The sequence below is a fragment of the Atractosteus spatula genome, chromosome 12 (assembly GCF_055471065.1).
Source record: "Atractosteus spatula isolate fAtrSpa1 chromosome 12, fAtrSpa1.hap1, whole genome shotgun sequence".
Lineage (NCBI taxonomy): Eukaryota > Metazoa > Chordata > Actinopteri > Semionotiformes > Lepisosteidae > Atractosteus > Atractosteus spatula.
In genome coordinates this window covers 3,776,452-3,791,845 of record NC_142717.1, presented here as the reverse complement: position 1 = coordinate 3,791,845, position 15,394 = coordinate 3,776,452, and the positions used below count along the sequence as shown (strand labels likewise).

General features: G+C 41.9%; 1 protein-coding gene across 3 annotated transcripts; it reads right to left on the bottom strand.

The window, feature by feature from the left end:
• Positions 1-1,396: 1,396 nt before the first annotated feature.
• crtap (cartilage associated protein) lies at positions 1,397-15,156 on the bottom strand. 3 transcript variants are annotated; one of them, XR_016093836.1, is made up of 8 exons: positions 14,593-15,156; positions 13,378-13,527; positions 12,751-12,922; positions 12,176-12,304; positions 11,807-11,952; positions 9,921-10,004; positions 4,559-4,620; positions 1,397-1,756 (listed from the first exon to the last, which is right to left on the bottom strand). XR_016093836.1 is itself a non-coding variant. In XM_088928780.1 (8 exons), exons 1-7 carry the CDS (start codon positions 15,046-15,048, stop codon positions 6,271-6,273), a joined length of 1,236 nt encoding a protein of 411 aa, XP_088784906.1. In that variant the 5' UTR covers positions 15,049-15,156; the 3' UTR covers positions 1,397-1,756; positions 6,259-6,270. The 3 variants fall into 3 exon arrangements, 2 of the variants coding, with proteins under 2 accessions (XP_088784906.1, XP_088784907.1); XM_088928780.1 differs by lacking the exon at positions 4,559-4,620 and adding an exon at positions 6,259-6,369; XM_088928781.1 differs by lacking the exon at positions 4,559-4,620.
• Between the last annotated feature and the right edge of the window lie 238 nt (positions 15,157-15,394).

Genomic DNA, 15,394 nt, shown 5'->3' with positions numbered 1-15,394 from the left:
CTAATAGTTCTGCTGGGTAGCTGGTTCAGCATGCGTAGGCTGCAAAGGAACAAGTAAAGGTTCATTCCATGCTGAAAAGAGAAGAAAGGAAACAACGTTTTGGATGTGGAGCCTTCTGCGGGTGTGAGCGGGACTGCTGGTTTAGTAAGAGAGGGCAAGTGGCCCAGGGAGGAAAAGAAGAAACAACGAAGAGATCTAGAAAAAGATTTAGAGGAATGCATAGTGGGTTGCAGCAGAAGTAGTTCAGGTGGGTAGCTCACACCTGAAGAAGGCTCCACAGCTGAAACGTTGTGTTTCCTTTCTTCTCCTTTCAGCATGGAATGAACCTATTACTTGTTCCTTTGTAAAATACTAATATGTATCCAGTTTTCTCAGGTTTCTAACACGTGACCAACCATCACGCATGACAGGGACTGCGAAGGTTTAAGAGAGGCTCCTGGGAATCACAGCTTCCTGTCCAAACACTTTGACCTTCAAAGCATTCTTTAGGGAAGAGATGCACACCATGCAGAAACTCTTCTGTATAAGACCGTTTACCTCGAGAGACTCGCGGATCGGTGACGGGACAAAGAAGAATTTTTCACACCAGAGCCAGGCTCCAGGATAGTTAACAACCGCAGGGAAGGGGGCTCTTTGTTAGGACCCAGTCCCACTGTATACTGCTGCACCTGGTATGGTCCTAAACTCAGCGAGTTTCATCACTGAATCCCTGAAGCGCCACAGACACCTGCGCAGGTGAAAATGAAGAAACAGAAAAGGCCAGAGTCCAACCGAATTCCTACAGAAAACATCTTGTTGAACATGTGTGAAAGATGCTGTGTGAGAGTGTGAGCCGTGCTGTATTCGTGTCAAGCTATCCATGTGTGGTTAATATTCGACTATCATAGACGCCAGAGTGTGCCAAGAAGAAAAGGGTTTGATGAGAGAAAAAATAATGGCTAGGAATAGTTCATGAAGAACACAGGAGGAATAAATGTCAACCAGACAGGCAATTACATAAGTCAATTAAAATCACAGAAATATTCTATTTCCTTCTTCTCTACCACTATAACACACCATAACACGCAATACCGATGACCTAACCAATTAATGGGTACAAAACTAATGAGACATCCAGCCAAGTGTAAAATGACTTTCAAACAAGGGTTGGAGTATTAACCAGAAACATTTTGTGTTTTGGGACAGATTTAAGCCCATTTCATGTATTTCATCAGACAGTTATCATTTTTTTAAACTCGGATAAGTTATTTCAGATGCATGACTCTCTGTGTTGAAGAAAAAAAACACGACCCGAATATATCCAAGGATCACATAAGCTTGTTGCAATGGAGAAGGAGAAAACAGAAGGGTTAGAAAGTGTCACAGGGTGAAGAAATCAATAAAGCCAAAAGAACACGGAAGAGTTTGTTAATATTTTACCACATGGCACCACACGCTGGACAACAACGATTTTGTTTTGGTTTTTTTTACAAAAATAAAACTAAAACAAAGTATACATGAGTCAGAGAGGTAATCCTGGCTTCCGAACAAAAGACAAAAAAGACAGGATAAAAATATGAAACCAATGCATGTAAAATGAAGTCAGAAACCCGTCTCCAAATAAATACAACAAAAAGGGAGACATATTCCTCTGCTACATGCTGGAAGTGTTTGTTCGCCTTTTCTTGTTATTTTGCTTAAAAGTCGGGTTCAGACGCCAAGATTAGCTACTCTCGTCTGCCTCCAGAAGCTCATCGAGAAACTCCAACACCTCCATCTAGAATTGGGAAAAGCACAAACAAACAAAAATGAAACGTTTTCTCATGCATCCAGCTAGCAAAACAAAGCTAAGCATCAAACAGAAAGCCATGAAATACACCTGCAACTACGCATCTTCAAATCCAACACCCAAGGATCTGCTTCGAGTTCCACCTTCTCCGTACTGATTTTCAGGACCTCCCTTTCTCTGTAATTCACTTGAAATAATTGACTAGATTGGTCCCCTAAATTAACTGCTACTAAAGCTTTCATTATTGTTTTAGAATGCAATCTATCCTGGACACTGGCTGCAAATGTCATATCTAAACATGTGCTTTCTTCATTCACCGATCTGTAAATGTGCAATCACACTGTGTAAAAGGCATTGATACCTGGTTATATGTATCACAAGTACAGCTACGGTTATTTTACTGTTTAAGAAATGCAGAGTTATTTTTATTTTGACACTGACAGATTTAAATACTAATAGACTAACAGATAGGGGAACTTTCACTGCTATGATAGAAATTTTAGTGTAGATTATGGAAATGCTACATAATTCTTCAAGTGAGTATCATGCCAGCAGGGAATTCACTGCTCAAAACCATTACTAAAAGTGCCTTTGATAAGATTAGATATCATTGACATTTAACAGTGACACGGTTGAACGAAGAAAAGAACTGGTTAAGTTCTTTAACAGTAAATTGCTCTCTCATACAATCATCCCTTTTTAGTGTAATTTCAGAAAAAAAGTCTGTTCATTTTTTACAAAAACATTACATTGTCTCATACCATATTTGTATCTATAGCCAGCCCCATTCAGCGTAATACATTTTGGATACAAAGAACAATAATCCGAGACACAAAACAGAAAGTTTCATCATGGGAAAACAGTCACAGAATTTGTTATCTCTACTAAATCTCACTGTAACTACATCCAGCCCTAACTCTCGTCATATGTAAGTTCAGTCTGCCATTAAATAAACTTAATGCTCCACTTCCTGAAATTAAAGGACAGGCAATGAGCCAGATTTCAAATCAATTCAAACTGAAACATTCCCACCACAAAGATCTACAAAGTAAAATTACTACATTAATCTGAGAGGCCTGAATCGGTAGACAGGTTATCAATTTGTATTCAGCATTACTTTAAGCAGAACAAACTATTCACGTCAGAACTTTAGAATTTATTTAATGTATAGTCTTTTGCTAAAAGATACCACTGCTTATTCTTTCCCTTGTTTTGATAGTTTCAAACTTACCAAATAACTTTGTGGTACCTTCAGAAAAATATGCAACTCGGTACAGAAACATTGCAGGAGGGCACTTTTGTAGATTCTGTAATGTTCCTTAAAATATTATGACAACTAACATATAACATTTACATAATGCTGCTGCAGTCAAACTGTAATTTTAGAGCTTCACGACTTATTAATAGTGTTCATAAAACATACCTAAATTATACTAAAAGATCTGGCATCAAACCCCTTGAAGTGTTTGGAATTCGGCAACAATACTACGTGTCTCAACTAAACCATTCAGTTCCAGCAAATTGCATCCTAAAAACACTGCAAAAATGATTTGTCTAACATGACTAAACCTGCCACATTTAGAAATTATTATTACAATAACTTTTCTAAGCTGGTTTATTTACCATTAAATTGGTCATAAAAGCACTTGATCATAGCACAATCCAAAACATGTAACCTTTTCCCCCACTGCTTAAAACAACAAACCTCAGGCTGGTGATTCTAATGCTGACGACACTGAAATTCACTTTGATGCAAAGTCTGACACCCAAACAGCTCTGCTGTAACTCTCACTGTAGAATTTAAAATGGAAGCAATGGGGTTTTATTATAATAAAATAATAAAATGCTAGTGTGTGACGTCAGGGGGGGTGAGCCCATAAAATAATTGTGGGAGGGCCAGCAATCCTCAGGTTCTGCCTCTTACTGAGTCTGACCCTAGTTCTCTTGTGAGAAACATTGGTGTGCTTTCTAATCCCGGTCGTCGTTTAGAATCTCAGAGTGAAAAAAGATTTGAATATCCATTTCCCATTCACGTCATAAAGCGTGTTTGCGTTAGATCTTGTCTCACATACTTGTACATGCCTTTGTATTTTCCAGCACTGATTAAAGCAACTCGCTTTAAGTCCCTGTACATAATTTATTAAGGACATCAAAAACTGTCTGACTCCAAGTTTCCAGTTATGCTCCTGTTATAGCTTTGCTTGCATCTCTGGTCAGCACTGGTACAGTATCTGTCAGCACCCGTGTCTTCTGAAAATGCGCTCTAAAAGTTTGAAAGCAAAAATTCCATACAATGGGTTTCGCATGCCAGTGATTCACGCCAGCTAGAATGTATTTTAAGTCAGTCCAAATCATTTTCCTGCAGTTTGATGTAAACAGTTTAACTGAATATCAGCATAGGGCAATGCGTTGCCAGAGATGAAAATGACTGGATTTTGGCCCTGAATGTTGTAGCACCTCCGGTAGCGACAGGCCCCTGAGGCAGGTCCTTAGCTTGCAGGTTATGAAGCAGGGCAATAATGAAAGGTTTCGCCTTGTCAATAGCGGAGCAGAAGGTTAACGGGTGGAGACTGGCGTGGGAAATTACCCCTGGTTTGCTAACAAAAACAAGTCAGGATCTGTTTTTGTTTCTAGACAAAGAAAAAATGTCCAATTGAGGAAACAATTAGTTTAAATCGCGCAACTGATCTGATGGAAACCAAATGACTGGTGCTTGAGAGTCCTGACTTAGAATATTTCCTTTTTTAAAATACAAAGCCGATCATTTTTTGGTATTTTCTCCTCTCCTACCTTCATCTGAGCGAAGCTGTCCCCAGGTAACCTCAACACGGCAGACGAGCTAATTAACGTCACTAGGTGGAAAAGGGCAGGATGAATAAGTGCAATTAATAAGAGAGTAATCAAGACTGTAATTAACAAGGTAGTGTGACTGTTCCATTCCCTTCGCCTGGAATGCAGGACTGTAACACAAAGCGCCTCTCAGCACTGAGCTCAGCAAATAGTTTCCTCATGATAACACACACACAGCCTTTCTCTGTCTCAGCGACATGGAGAGGGGCTGCAATTAACAAAGCACATGTAACCCGATTAAAACAGGGCTTGCAAATGCTCTTCGGGTTTCCCGTAAAAGGCTCCTGTAAGTGGAGGTGAAAGACCATCCATGTGCTGACATCCCCCAGTGTGAAACGACAACCATTATCCTAATTCTGCGCCCCTCCTGCAGTCCAAACCACATTCTGACTCTGTGGCTGCCACTGCTCAGAGAGCGACAGAGGGAGTGAATTTTGTATATCCCAAATCAGGAAATGATTTGATCAGGGAAAGGAAGATCTATAGTACTTAATTGGGATTTAATCAGCATTTACAAGGTTGGTATTTGATTGACAGGATACATTGCAGTCAACAGAAAGACAATGTGGAGTAGGAGACACAGAGGGCTCAGTAGACAACATTTTCTAAAACTCAATTAAGGGGGAGGGCTTAGTCACGATTTTCATAAATCTTATACTTTGTAGATAATGGGGGCTCTCTGTGAAAATACATCCATTTCAGAATCAGCTATTAACAGTGCAAAGCAAATTTCTTTTTTAAAGACTCACACAGGCTGTTGGCGTAACACTTCAGCCTATCACAAAACTCCCAATAAGTAATTTTCTGTTCTATATTTATAATTAATTAAGGAGGATCTGTAAAATTCTGCTCTCACTGTGAAAGTATAGAGTTCTGGGCATTGATCAATGGTAAAAAATCCCAATTAGATTCATTATGATTCCACATTGTAACAATAAAATGTGCTGAGGTCCAAGCAGGGCGAATCCTTTCGATAGCCACTGTACTGTCACCTTCAGAACCACTGCTCTCATAGTGGCAAGTAACACTTGTGTCCTCTTCCTGGTAGTGATCCCACTAGATCAGTAATCTTACATGTCGTAATAGCTGTCCCTACAGTGGAATGTGGAAGAATTCATTTATTTAAGACAAAGCTTGCTTTGCTTTGTGTGCTCTTATTATGACAATGGTATAACATTTTTAGAATTTTCTTAAGCAAGATAATGTCTAATCTGTAAATCTTTCCATGATTGTGTTCCTATTTCAAATCTAGAGGATACTGTACATACATATGTACACTGCTATGTAACCCTCAGTTTCTGAGTTTGTTTGGAAAACCCATTAAAATTGCTTTGAAAAAAAGTTTTAACCTACGTACTAGCTGCTGCTACATTTTGAGAAAAACTATCCCAAACTTCAGTATTATTTGAAAGAAAAAGACTGGATGTACAGGAAATCATATTTAAGATGTGAAATTGATATGTCAACTCTCACAACATCACTGTTTACAACATTTCATAAAAGAGAATTTGTTTAGCAAGGCAACAATATTACAGAAACTGTAAATAAAAGTGAAGGAAAAAATAATAACAAGATTCTCTCCTACAGGTCCTCTGCACAGTGTTTTGAACATGTCTCAGGTCTATTCAGAAATTGTTTACCTCAGTCCTTTATCATGCATACATGTGCATCATGGTTGGAAAATGGCTGTGAGACTCTGCAGGAAGCCAGACTACTGCAGTGTCGTGTGAATGCATGTAGTTGGGGGGTTCCTGCATTCAACCCAGATGGAGAAACCATTTCAACATTGTACTTCAAGAAAAGAGTTAACAGTTGCATTCCCCGAGACAGTGGTACAGTGCTGAGAAAACGTATACAGGACAGGGCTTGTTCACACTCAGTCCTTGTTTACTTGTCAATCAGTTATTTACCTCCTGCTCTACTTACCCCCTTAAATATGCTGAGTAAACATACTGTAGGCCTGGTGTATTATTTCACATAAACTGAGTCTTAATTCCTTTTTTCTCCCTCATACACCATTGCAACTCATTACACATTGAACTCATAAATATAAACCCTTTTGATTATTAAAGAAAAGACTGGTTTTGATTTAAATGGGGTATCAAGATAAGAAATCATAATTCATGCTGGGCAGTTCACCCCTTTGTTCCTAATCTCCAGCAATTTAAAGAACATGATCATGTCATATTAACATTACGTTTACAGATTTTCAGATTGCTAAGTGTATCTTCATTCACCAAGGCTCTCGTGCACAAATAAAAACTATTATTATTATTATTATTATTATTATTATTATTACTACTGCTGCTGCTGGATGTTTCCACACCCTTCTCTGTATCTCAAACAATGAAGCACAAACGTTTTGCATCAAGTTTCATTTCACACCATCTTGTAAAATCCAGTTCAATATTTCAGCTCTTGCAACACCTGAGTAAAAAGTAAGTCCTCCCCTGAGCAGACCCCTGGAGCCCCAGCAGTGGATATTTAATTCTTCTGTAACCTTTTATCGCTGATTATCCTCTATAACGGAGGAAAAGATTCGACCAGATCAACCTCCATTATTCTGGGACCGAAAGCAAACTGAATCCATCTGATGGAACAGCCAACTAGCAAAACTAAATGTGGGAGGCTGAACTAGTCGCGTTTTAATGCTCAAATAATCTTAAAAGCTCGAAGCAAGCAGTATCTTATCTTCATTACAGTGCAAAATAAGAAGAAACAATACAATCTGAAAATAAAATCACCGAAATTACAAGCAGTTTGTTTTAACATGGCACTGTACAACTGTAAAAGCTGGCTACAGCACTAAAACCTTACTCTTTAACAATCGATTTTTTTAAAGACACAAATACTGTACTTAGATTCGTAACGAAAAGCACGTTATAGTGAGTGCGGAGTGCCACCTAGTGGTATGTTTTAATACAGCACCTACTTCTCAACGGTTGATGGCTTTGCATCCTACATATCCCGAATGAGACATGTAAACTCAAGAGATGCGAGTTCTTTGACCTACATTTACAAAAACCGAAACCGCACGATTTTCTTTTAGAAAAAGTTCTAATGTGAGAGGAAGCGTGCAAGCCGACGGCGAGGTGTAAAGTGATCAAATATATTTTCACGCCTCAAAAGGAGGCATCTGAAGGCCTCAAGCGATCAAGGTTTTTAAAGTTACATGTGCTGGAAACACCAAATACCTGGTCACACATGCAAATGATGCAGAAAAAAACACAAATAATGAGGGTAATGCTACATCTTCAGAAAGACCTTCTAACTATACGACCTATAAGAGCCTGATCTCAGAAACTGAAGCCGGGTCTGCTTAGTACTGGGACGAAGACCTCAGAGCAAACACAACAGGTCCTGTTGTAAGTGGTACTAGTGGACCTCTGGACCACACTTCCCAGTGCAGTGACCCAGTGCAGTGATGGAGGACACCGCTGGGCACTATGGTGGGAAGTGACAGACAGACGTTAGGAGGGCATTGGCCCGCAGTCTTTGGAGGGTTCTCGGATATTAACCACAACGATGCCTGCCACCAGTGAACACCTCCCATGAGCTACTTCCTCAGGGGGAGCGGAATATCTGTACAGTTCCAGAGGCCCGGTTGTCACTTGCGAGGAGTGCTGTGATATCGCGGACCTCTTTTTTGTTGGATTTTATTCAAGGGAAAAGTTGGAATCCCCTCCAGCTCCGTACCCTGTCTGTGTTTCTGTCCGGACTCCTGACCCTGCCACGTTTCGACCGGGCCTTTTGGATTCCACTAGTGCTTCTGCCTACCGACTCGGCTTGTTTTCGGGCCGCGGCTCTGGGTTCGCTCGGTGCTCTGCGGCAGTGTCTTGTCGGTTCCAGACTTTGCTCGGTCCCCGTCTAAGGCTCTGGACTGTGACTGCCTGCACCATGCTTGCCTGTTTCCTGTGCCTCCTGCACACACCACGATGTCAGTTTTGCCTGCACTTGGGTTCAACTTACGACCAACTTCACTTCAGCATAAGCAGCGGGTGTTACACTTGACCATTAAAGATCAAATGACGCCGTTCGGAAGATTCGAATCCTTAATCCTGTTGTCCTGATTAAATTCTACATGTGATTGGCCCCATCCTACTTAATGCTAGTTCCCCTTCATTTCAGCTCAGGTGTAGAGGTGGGCTGCTGGCACAGAACGGCTACAGAGGGTCCTCTCCTGTATGCAGAAGTGTTGGATCCTTCGTGGACTTTTCAAATCCACCTCGCTTGCATGCCCACGTACGCAGGTGGGTAGATTTGTAATATGCTAAGATCCATCTTAAACAAAAGCTGCCTTGTGGCATGAGTTTATCTCATAATGAAGACCCTCCTCGTACACAGGGAGGTCTGGTCTGGTGTCTCATCTGCAGCCTACAGCAGTTTCACCTTGTTCCCTACGCTTCTGGGATAGTCTCTGGATTGCCAAAACAGGGATAAGAGGCTTTCGGATAAAGGATGGGTGGAATGTAAATATCCATCCCATCTTCAGTCTGCTTCTCCTGAAGAGAGGCATGGGGAAATATAACAGGATTTCTTACATTTTCTTCTGTTTTCCAAAGGCTACTTCACCTCACTACTCATTCTCACATTCTGCACCACCCTTTACATTTAGTAGTGCCTACATACAGAGTCATTACACTTGCTTTCACAGGTGCACCTTCGGCTATAGAATGTCTTCGCATGTGAACTGTGTGAAATGTTGATGCATTACTCTGTGCTAAAGATATGTCGATGACTTGTACTGCACATGAGAAGCACCGGTCTTTGTGAATAAGAGCCCCTGAATATGACTTCTACGCATCTGTCTTCTGTAGCTGTGTACTAAATCTTTGTGAATAAGACCTTTAAATAAATCCGGTAACATTAATCAGTTCTCAGTGAGTATTACAGTATTACCGCTTATATAAACTGCATTGATTATATTCAGGTCTTTAATCCAGCATTGCTGTACTACACTGAACTATTTCTCTCTGGTGTTTTATTTGCACAAGCCACTCTTATGTAGAAAAATGGTTTATCTTAACCTCTCTTTATATACATAGTATAAATATGAATTTAAAATACAAATATATAATTTTTTGGTACATAACCAATATACCAAACACTTTACCGTTATAAATATTAAAAATGATCATATTTCATATTTCTAATCATATTTACTAAACCTTGTCTTTACATTTTTTGCAAAAAGACCAAGGAGCAGAGCTGTATATCCTGCTTGATACACATGCTCTCATTTCTAGTCAGTCCCACAAATATAAATTTCTCAAGAAAGCTTTGAATTCTTGTTCACTCTTACCTCATCATCGGGATGTAAATGCTGTTTGGAAAATTCAAGCAGGTTTAGCTGCATGGTGGTCTGATTGAAATATCGAACCGCCTCCTGAAAATAACAGAGGAGAAAAAGGAGAGAATTGATGGTTTATAAAATGTCTTGTCTCAGTTTGTGTTGCACTTTGATATGAACCGTCTTAAAAAAAGCAGAGAGTCTCAAATGCCACACTTATTTCATAGAGCAAGTGAGGGTAACGTCCGTATGGACTTTTCATGTCTGCTAGAAGAAAAACAAGTCTGTGCACGAAGGTGCAGAGCCTCTGAGAGCCTTCTGAAGGGCTGCTTTAGCTCCCTGACCACTGAACCATACAACAATAAACCCTTGCAGGCACTGCAGAGCAAAAGTTAAGATAAGGGGAGAGCATCAGTAAAACAGACTTCATTCAAACCAGAACATGTCTCCTCACTGGCAGAAGTGTAGGTTTTTAGACAATCAGAACATTTCTTTCCCTATTCCCTCTGCAGGGCAGCCCATACTTTGGTGGACCACAGTGGTTATTTGGAATGTTTTCTGTACAGTTGCTGCTGTAATGTCACACACAAGCCTTGGTGGTCTTTTGACAACTGTCATTGGCTATCCCCCAGGATCAAATGCCTTCCAGTAAGTGAGTTGACTGATAAACCCTCTGGCAGGTGCTGCAGGTTGTGTGAGGAGATATCAGACATACATGTACAGTAGATTGGTCTCTTTGACACCTTACTTTCTTGTCTGGGTCACAAACTGCTGGGTTCCTTCCCAGATATTCTTCATCCACTTGGTGCATTCAAGGGCCATTATCTCCCAGGAGTCGGTGCTGTTACTGCATGTCTTCAGGTTTGCTTTTACCATCTTTAACAGGCTCCGCTCGTCCTAGTCTCAAGAACAGAATCCTCTTTGGAAACCCGCAGAGTGACATCCAGACGATGCAGCCATCCCAGCGGGCAGGATGTTTTGCCTGTTTTTCTGGTGAAACAGAGCGTTGGTGATGATTTAGGAAGGAGAAGGATGCTGTTCGAGCCGAACTTTCAAACTCCTTCATTGCCAATGTTTTCGATCAACTCACTGGCGTCTCTTCCAACTCTGGCATTGCAGTCTCCAAGTTCAAAAGAGTCCGGCGGTCTTCAGGGCTTCACAAAGAATTTGGCTGAGCTCGGGATGGAAAGCTTTCTTGTTTTACTTTATTTTTCTTTCAGCACAGGCATTCGAAAAAATCATTAAGGCATATCGGTTCCCTGCCAATGAAGGGATGAAGGGCCCTTGATTCCAACAGGGAACACATGAAGGTGATAGACGATTACATTCCTGACCGCAAATCAAACTCCATAAATCTGAATTTTTTCCTCGGATTTAACTTTCCAGGGAAAGTACTGCCAGGTCGACTGCCGTTGTCCAGCTCTTCGGGTTTCACTCAGAGTGGAGATGTCAGCATCGTATCTCCAGAATTCTCATACGCAGGGCTGGTTCTGGACGCTCCATAAAAGTGTTCCAGGTCCCAGATTATTAGAATCTTTCTGGGGTTTGTTTGTTTTTTTTGATCACACAGAAATGATGCCCCTATTATATCACAACGAACAGCCTCGGTTTCCAATAAAAGTTCCCCAAAAAACAGTCCAAAGGGTAGGGATTTTAAAGACTCCCATGGAAAAACACACTTCATCCGGAAACAGAATACTGCTGTCTATTACTAAATATAGAAAAAGATTCCTCAGATAGATTCTCCAAAACCAAACCTCGATTTAACTCACTTAACTTCTTGACTTAATTGAAGTAATCCTAAACCGATCCTAACTATGGTGAATGAAGCCAGCAAAATAAATACACCCAGTACAAAACGATTTCCATAGTGCCAGAGATTGAAATCAGAAACTTACAGCTCTGGGCTGGAAATCCTCCTCTGTGAGGTCCCATTTGTCTTTGTGATACTGATAGTAAACCACGTTGCTCTTCATCACTTCATCGTTGGGATCAAACAGCATGTAGCTGGCCACACATGGCACGGCATTCTTCAGGTCATTTACTGCCCGGCAAAAACACACAGGAGAAGATCTGGCTTAAAAGCGGTAAGCTGTTTTAAACATTGGTGGTTTTGAATTATTATACCTCTGCTGTTATAATATAAAGCACAGTACTTTACAAATCTTGCTGATCTGAATAAAGATGTGTGAAAACAAACTTACCAATCAGCAAAGAAAGAAATGCACACTTTTAAAAACCCTACGCACAATCTGTCCAGCACTTACATTTGTAATAGGCAAACTGTAGATAATGATACATCGTCGCCACAAACTTCTCTACAACAAAGCCGCCAACCACTGGCGTGAGTTGACTCTCACACTTCACTTTGCACTCCAGGACCTCTGTGTAATGGTCTGCAATCACAAAAGAGATTATACTGTACACAAGCACAACAAAACAATGTACAGTATCCAGAAAGGGTCCAACAGTCATTTTTGATCTTTTACCTGAGTTAAGGTAAAGGTACCTGAGTTAAGGCATCAAAACTTGTGAGATCTCCTGTAGCACAGCCTTAAAGAAACTAACTCACCACATAAATATTCAGATGCTGGTGTTTGGTGTCATTAAAATACCTACAATTAACAAAATCTAGCTTGGATTAAATGTGAATTCCCTGTCTCAAGTTTCTTAGTTTTCAAAAAGCAGGGAATCCATTAGAGATTCTCACAAAACAAAATCAAATTTTAACATCAGTCTACCCCGAGGCCAGATAAGAACTGTCAAACCACAATTAATGAGTCTGGATCCCCTTAAGGAAAAATGAACCGGTGGGCTATTGAAGATACAGTATCTGAGCCACCTGCTATAGAGGGATAGAAATCCTTGAAGTCCCTGATCTCTCTCGATCCCTCGCAGGCTGCCAGACACTCGTCGTAGGTTTTGAAGAAGTTGGTCAAAGCCAGTTCCATGTCCGACACGGAGGTGCGGAAGTTATCACCGTTGTAGGCTCGCACTGATCTGATGAACAGCGCCTGCAAAAAAACAACACTGCCTTAGCTCGCCAGCAGCTTCATTTCAACCTGAAGGAGAGGGATGCTTGCCCTGTGTCAAAATGCAAAGAAAGCTGTTCTGCTGTAGTCGCTGTGGCAGTGGGAATGACCAGACCCAGCTGAAAGGCAGCACAGAGTTAAAGGCCTTGGTGGCATCACACCTGGACTGCTTTTCAGCGCAGACGGTAAATAACACGCCTCTGTCGGCCACAGCATCATCACTTTGGAGGTCAGAAGCTGCTGGGAGACAGCTTTCTAGGCCAAACAAATCTTTCTACTGCAAAGCATTTGCTGCAGGTGGAAGCCTTTCCTCTTGGTGTTTAGACTCCCACCCGGTAGCTGAGCAATGGTGAGGAGGGTCACTGTGCTGCACGCTCAACGCCATGCCTGCGTTATTCTATCTTTCCAAGAGCCCAAGTGGCGCGCAGAGCTCTTGCCTCGTACGACTTGGTCTCCAGGTCGCGGAGGTGCTCCTCTGCTCCCGGAAGGCTCTTGTAGTACGCCATGTTCCTCTTCATCATCTCGTCGTCCGGGTGCTTCAGCAGGAAGGTGTGGGCTGCCGACACTGCCTTGGCCAGGTTATCGGACTACGCGAGGGACAAGAAAGAACAACTCAGGTCACGTCCCCCCCGAAAAGACACACACTGCCGCCTGGGTCATATTCGTGACCAGGTTTGACCACACTTTAATAATCAGCCATTAAGAATAGATATCAATGATTAATAATTAGAGTTAATCATCCATATTACCCTTTACAGTTAATCATTCATATTACGTATTACTGGCACAGAGAATGAGGCATGGTGGTGCAGTGGTTAGTGTTGCTGCTTCACAGTGCTGGGGCCCTGGGTTCAGCTCCGGACCGTGGTGAGTCTGTATGTTCTCCCTGTGAGTTTCCTCCCACAGTCCAAAGACATCTTGGTAGGTTAACTGGCTTCTGAGAAACCTGGATCTGGTGTGAGTGTGTGTGTGTTTATGCCTGTGTCACGGACTGGAGTTTTAAATCTGTTAAATTAGGAATAGGAAATATATCTATTATTACCAAACATTTATTACGATTGTTTTTTAAAAAGATCTTTTAGTCGTTACGATGTGCCGCACACACCTTGCTTGTTTATGAAGAGGAATGTGACATCTCTGCACATTAAAGAAGGGGAAAAAACACACGGTAAATTCATAACTTGCTTGACCAAAAGCATGCGCGGGATTAAAAATCAAATTACACGCGTGGCCGATTTTTTACATGACGCGACACCCACAGAATACCTTTGGATCAATGGAGACAGCAGATTTTTTTTTACCGACAGATGAAAGGTAGCGACTGCTGGAGACAGTCATCCGTACGTGGCAAGTAGTAGCCACGCCAAGAGTAAGCGAAGACTTCCAAGTTAGAGTGACCGGATATTTTATAAAAGTGAGTGCTGGATATAAAACTGTAATCATTTATCGATTCTAAAATTATGCTCAGTAAGAACCGCGACAATAGAGAGCATTCGTAGGTGAAAAGATTAGCAGTGGAGCTGCAGAGATTACGGTAGCAACTCTTTCCCCTACAAGGGAATCGACTCGTATTTAATGTTGGAGCTCTTTCACATTAGCAAATACCAGGAAACGTTTTGGTCGATTATAACCATTAGAGGTTTTATTCTTACTTTGAAGCAGGCGTACTGGAGGTATTTGTACGGTTCTCGGTTCTCGAACTCGTCCACGGTGTCTCGGCTGGGCATAGTCTGCCTGAAAGCCGGCAGCCCCTGCTTGCATCTCTTCAGGCACTGCGCCCGTTTCATGATGTTTCCGAAGACGCGCAGCTCGGGAAAATCCGCGAACTTCTCCTCATTATCAAGCCGGACGGTGCTGCAGTTCAGGTTGCAGAAAGCTTCGCTGTCTTTCAGCAGTCGGTAGAGCCGCAGGCTGACTTCCAGGTACTCCACGCTTTCTTTCCAGTTCTCTCCCGTGTACTGATCCAGTGCGTACTTGTACGCCGAGTCCAGGGGCATCAGTTCGTGCCTTGGGAAACTTCGGAAACTGTATTTCTCGTATTGCGCCTCAACAGCCCAGGAAAGGCTAAACAGAAGAAAGGCAAAAGTGAACAGGGAGCGAGCTGCCATTTCAGCTACTGTGTCGAGGAGGTTTCAGGGATAACTTGAGCCTGCCTCCGCAACCCCCACCGCGCATTCAAATCACAACCCACTCTGGCTGCTGTGGTCGGGTCACGCAAGATGGAGGGCTGGGCGAAACCGTGACTGGCATCCCCTCTGTGCTATGGGGTGGGACGCGGGGATAAAGATCGTTTTCCAATAGGAGTCCAACAGCAAGAGAAAGTTCACGAAGTTTGGTTGTGAGAAAACGGGGTACGTGGGGTTTCTTCGGGCGTTACTAATTCAAAGGGAACGGGAGAAAGTCGGAGGCTGAAGAACAACACCACCACCTTCCTTTTGGGAAGATGATTAGTGG

What these genes read in the sequence shown, in the direction of transcription:
- crtap (XM_088928780.1), bottom strand. Translation starts at nt 15,048, where the DNA reads ATGGCAGCTCGCTCCCTGTTCACTTTTGCCTTTCTTCTGTTTAGCCTT. An exon ending in TCCAGTACGCCTGCTTCAAA is followed by an intron (nt 13,528 to 14,592) that starts GTAAGAATAAAA and finishes TCCCTCGCGTAG; the next exon opens with TCCGATAACCTGGCCAAGGC. An exon ending in TTTCTATCCCTCTATAGCAG is followed by an intron (nt 12,305 to 12,750) that starts GTGGCTCAGATA and finishes TTGTGATTGCAG; the next exon opens with ACCATTACACAGAGGTCCTG.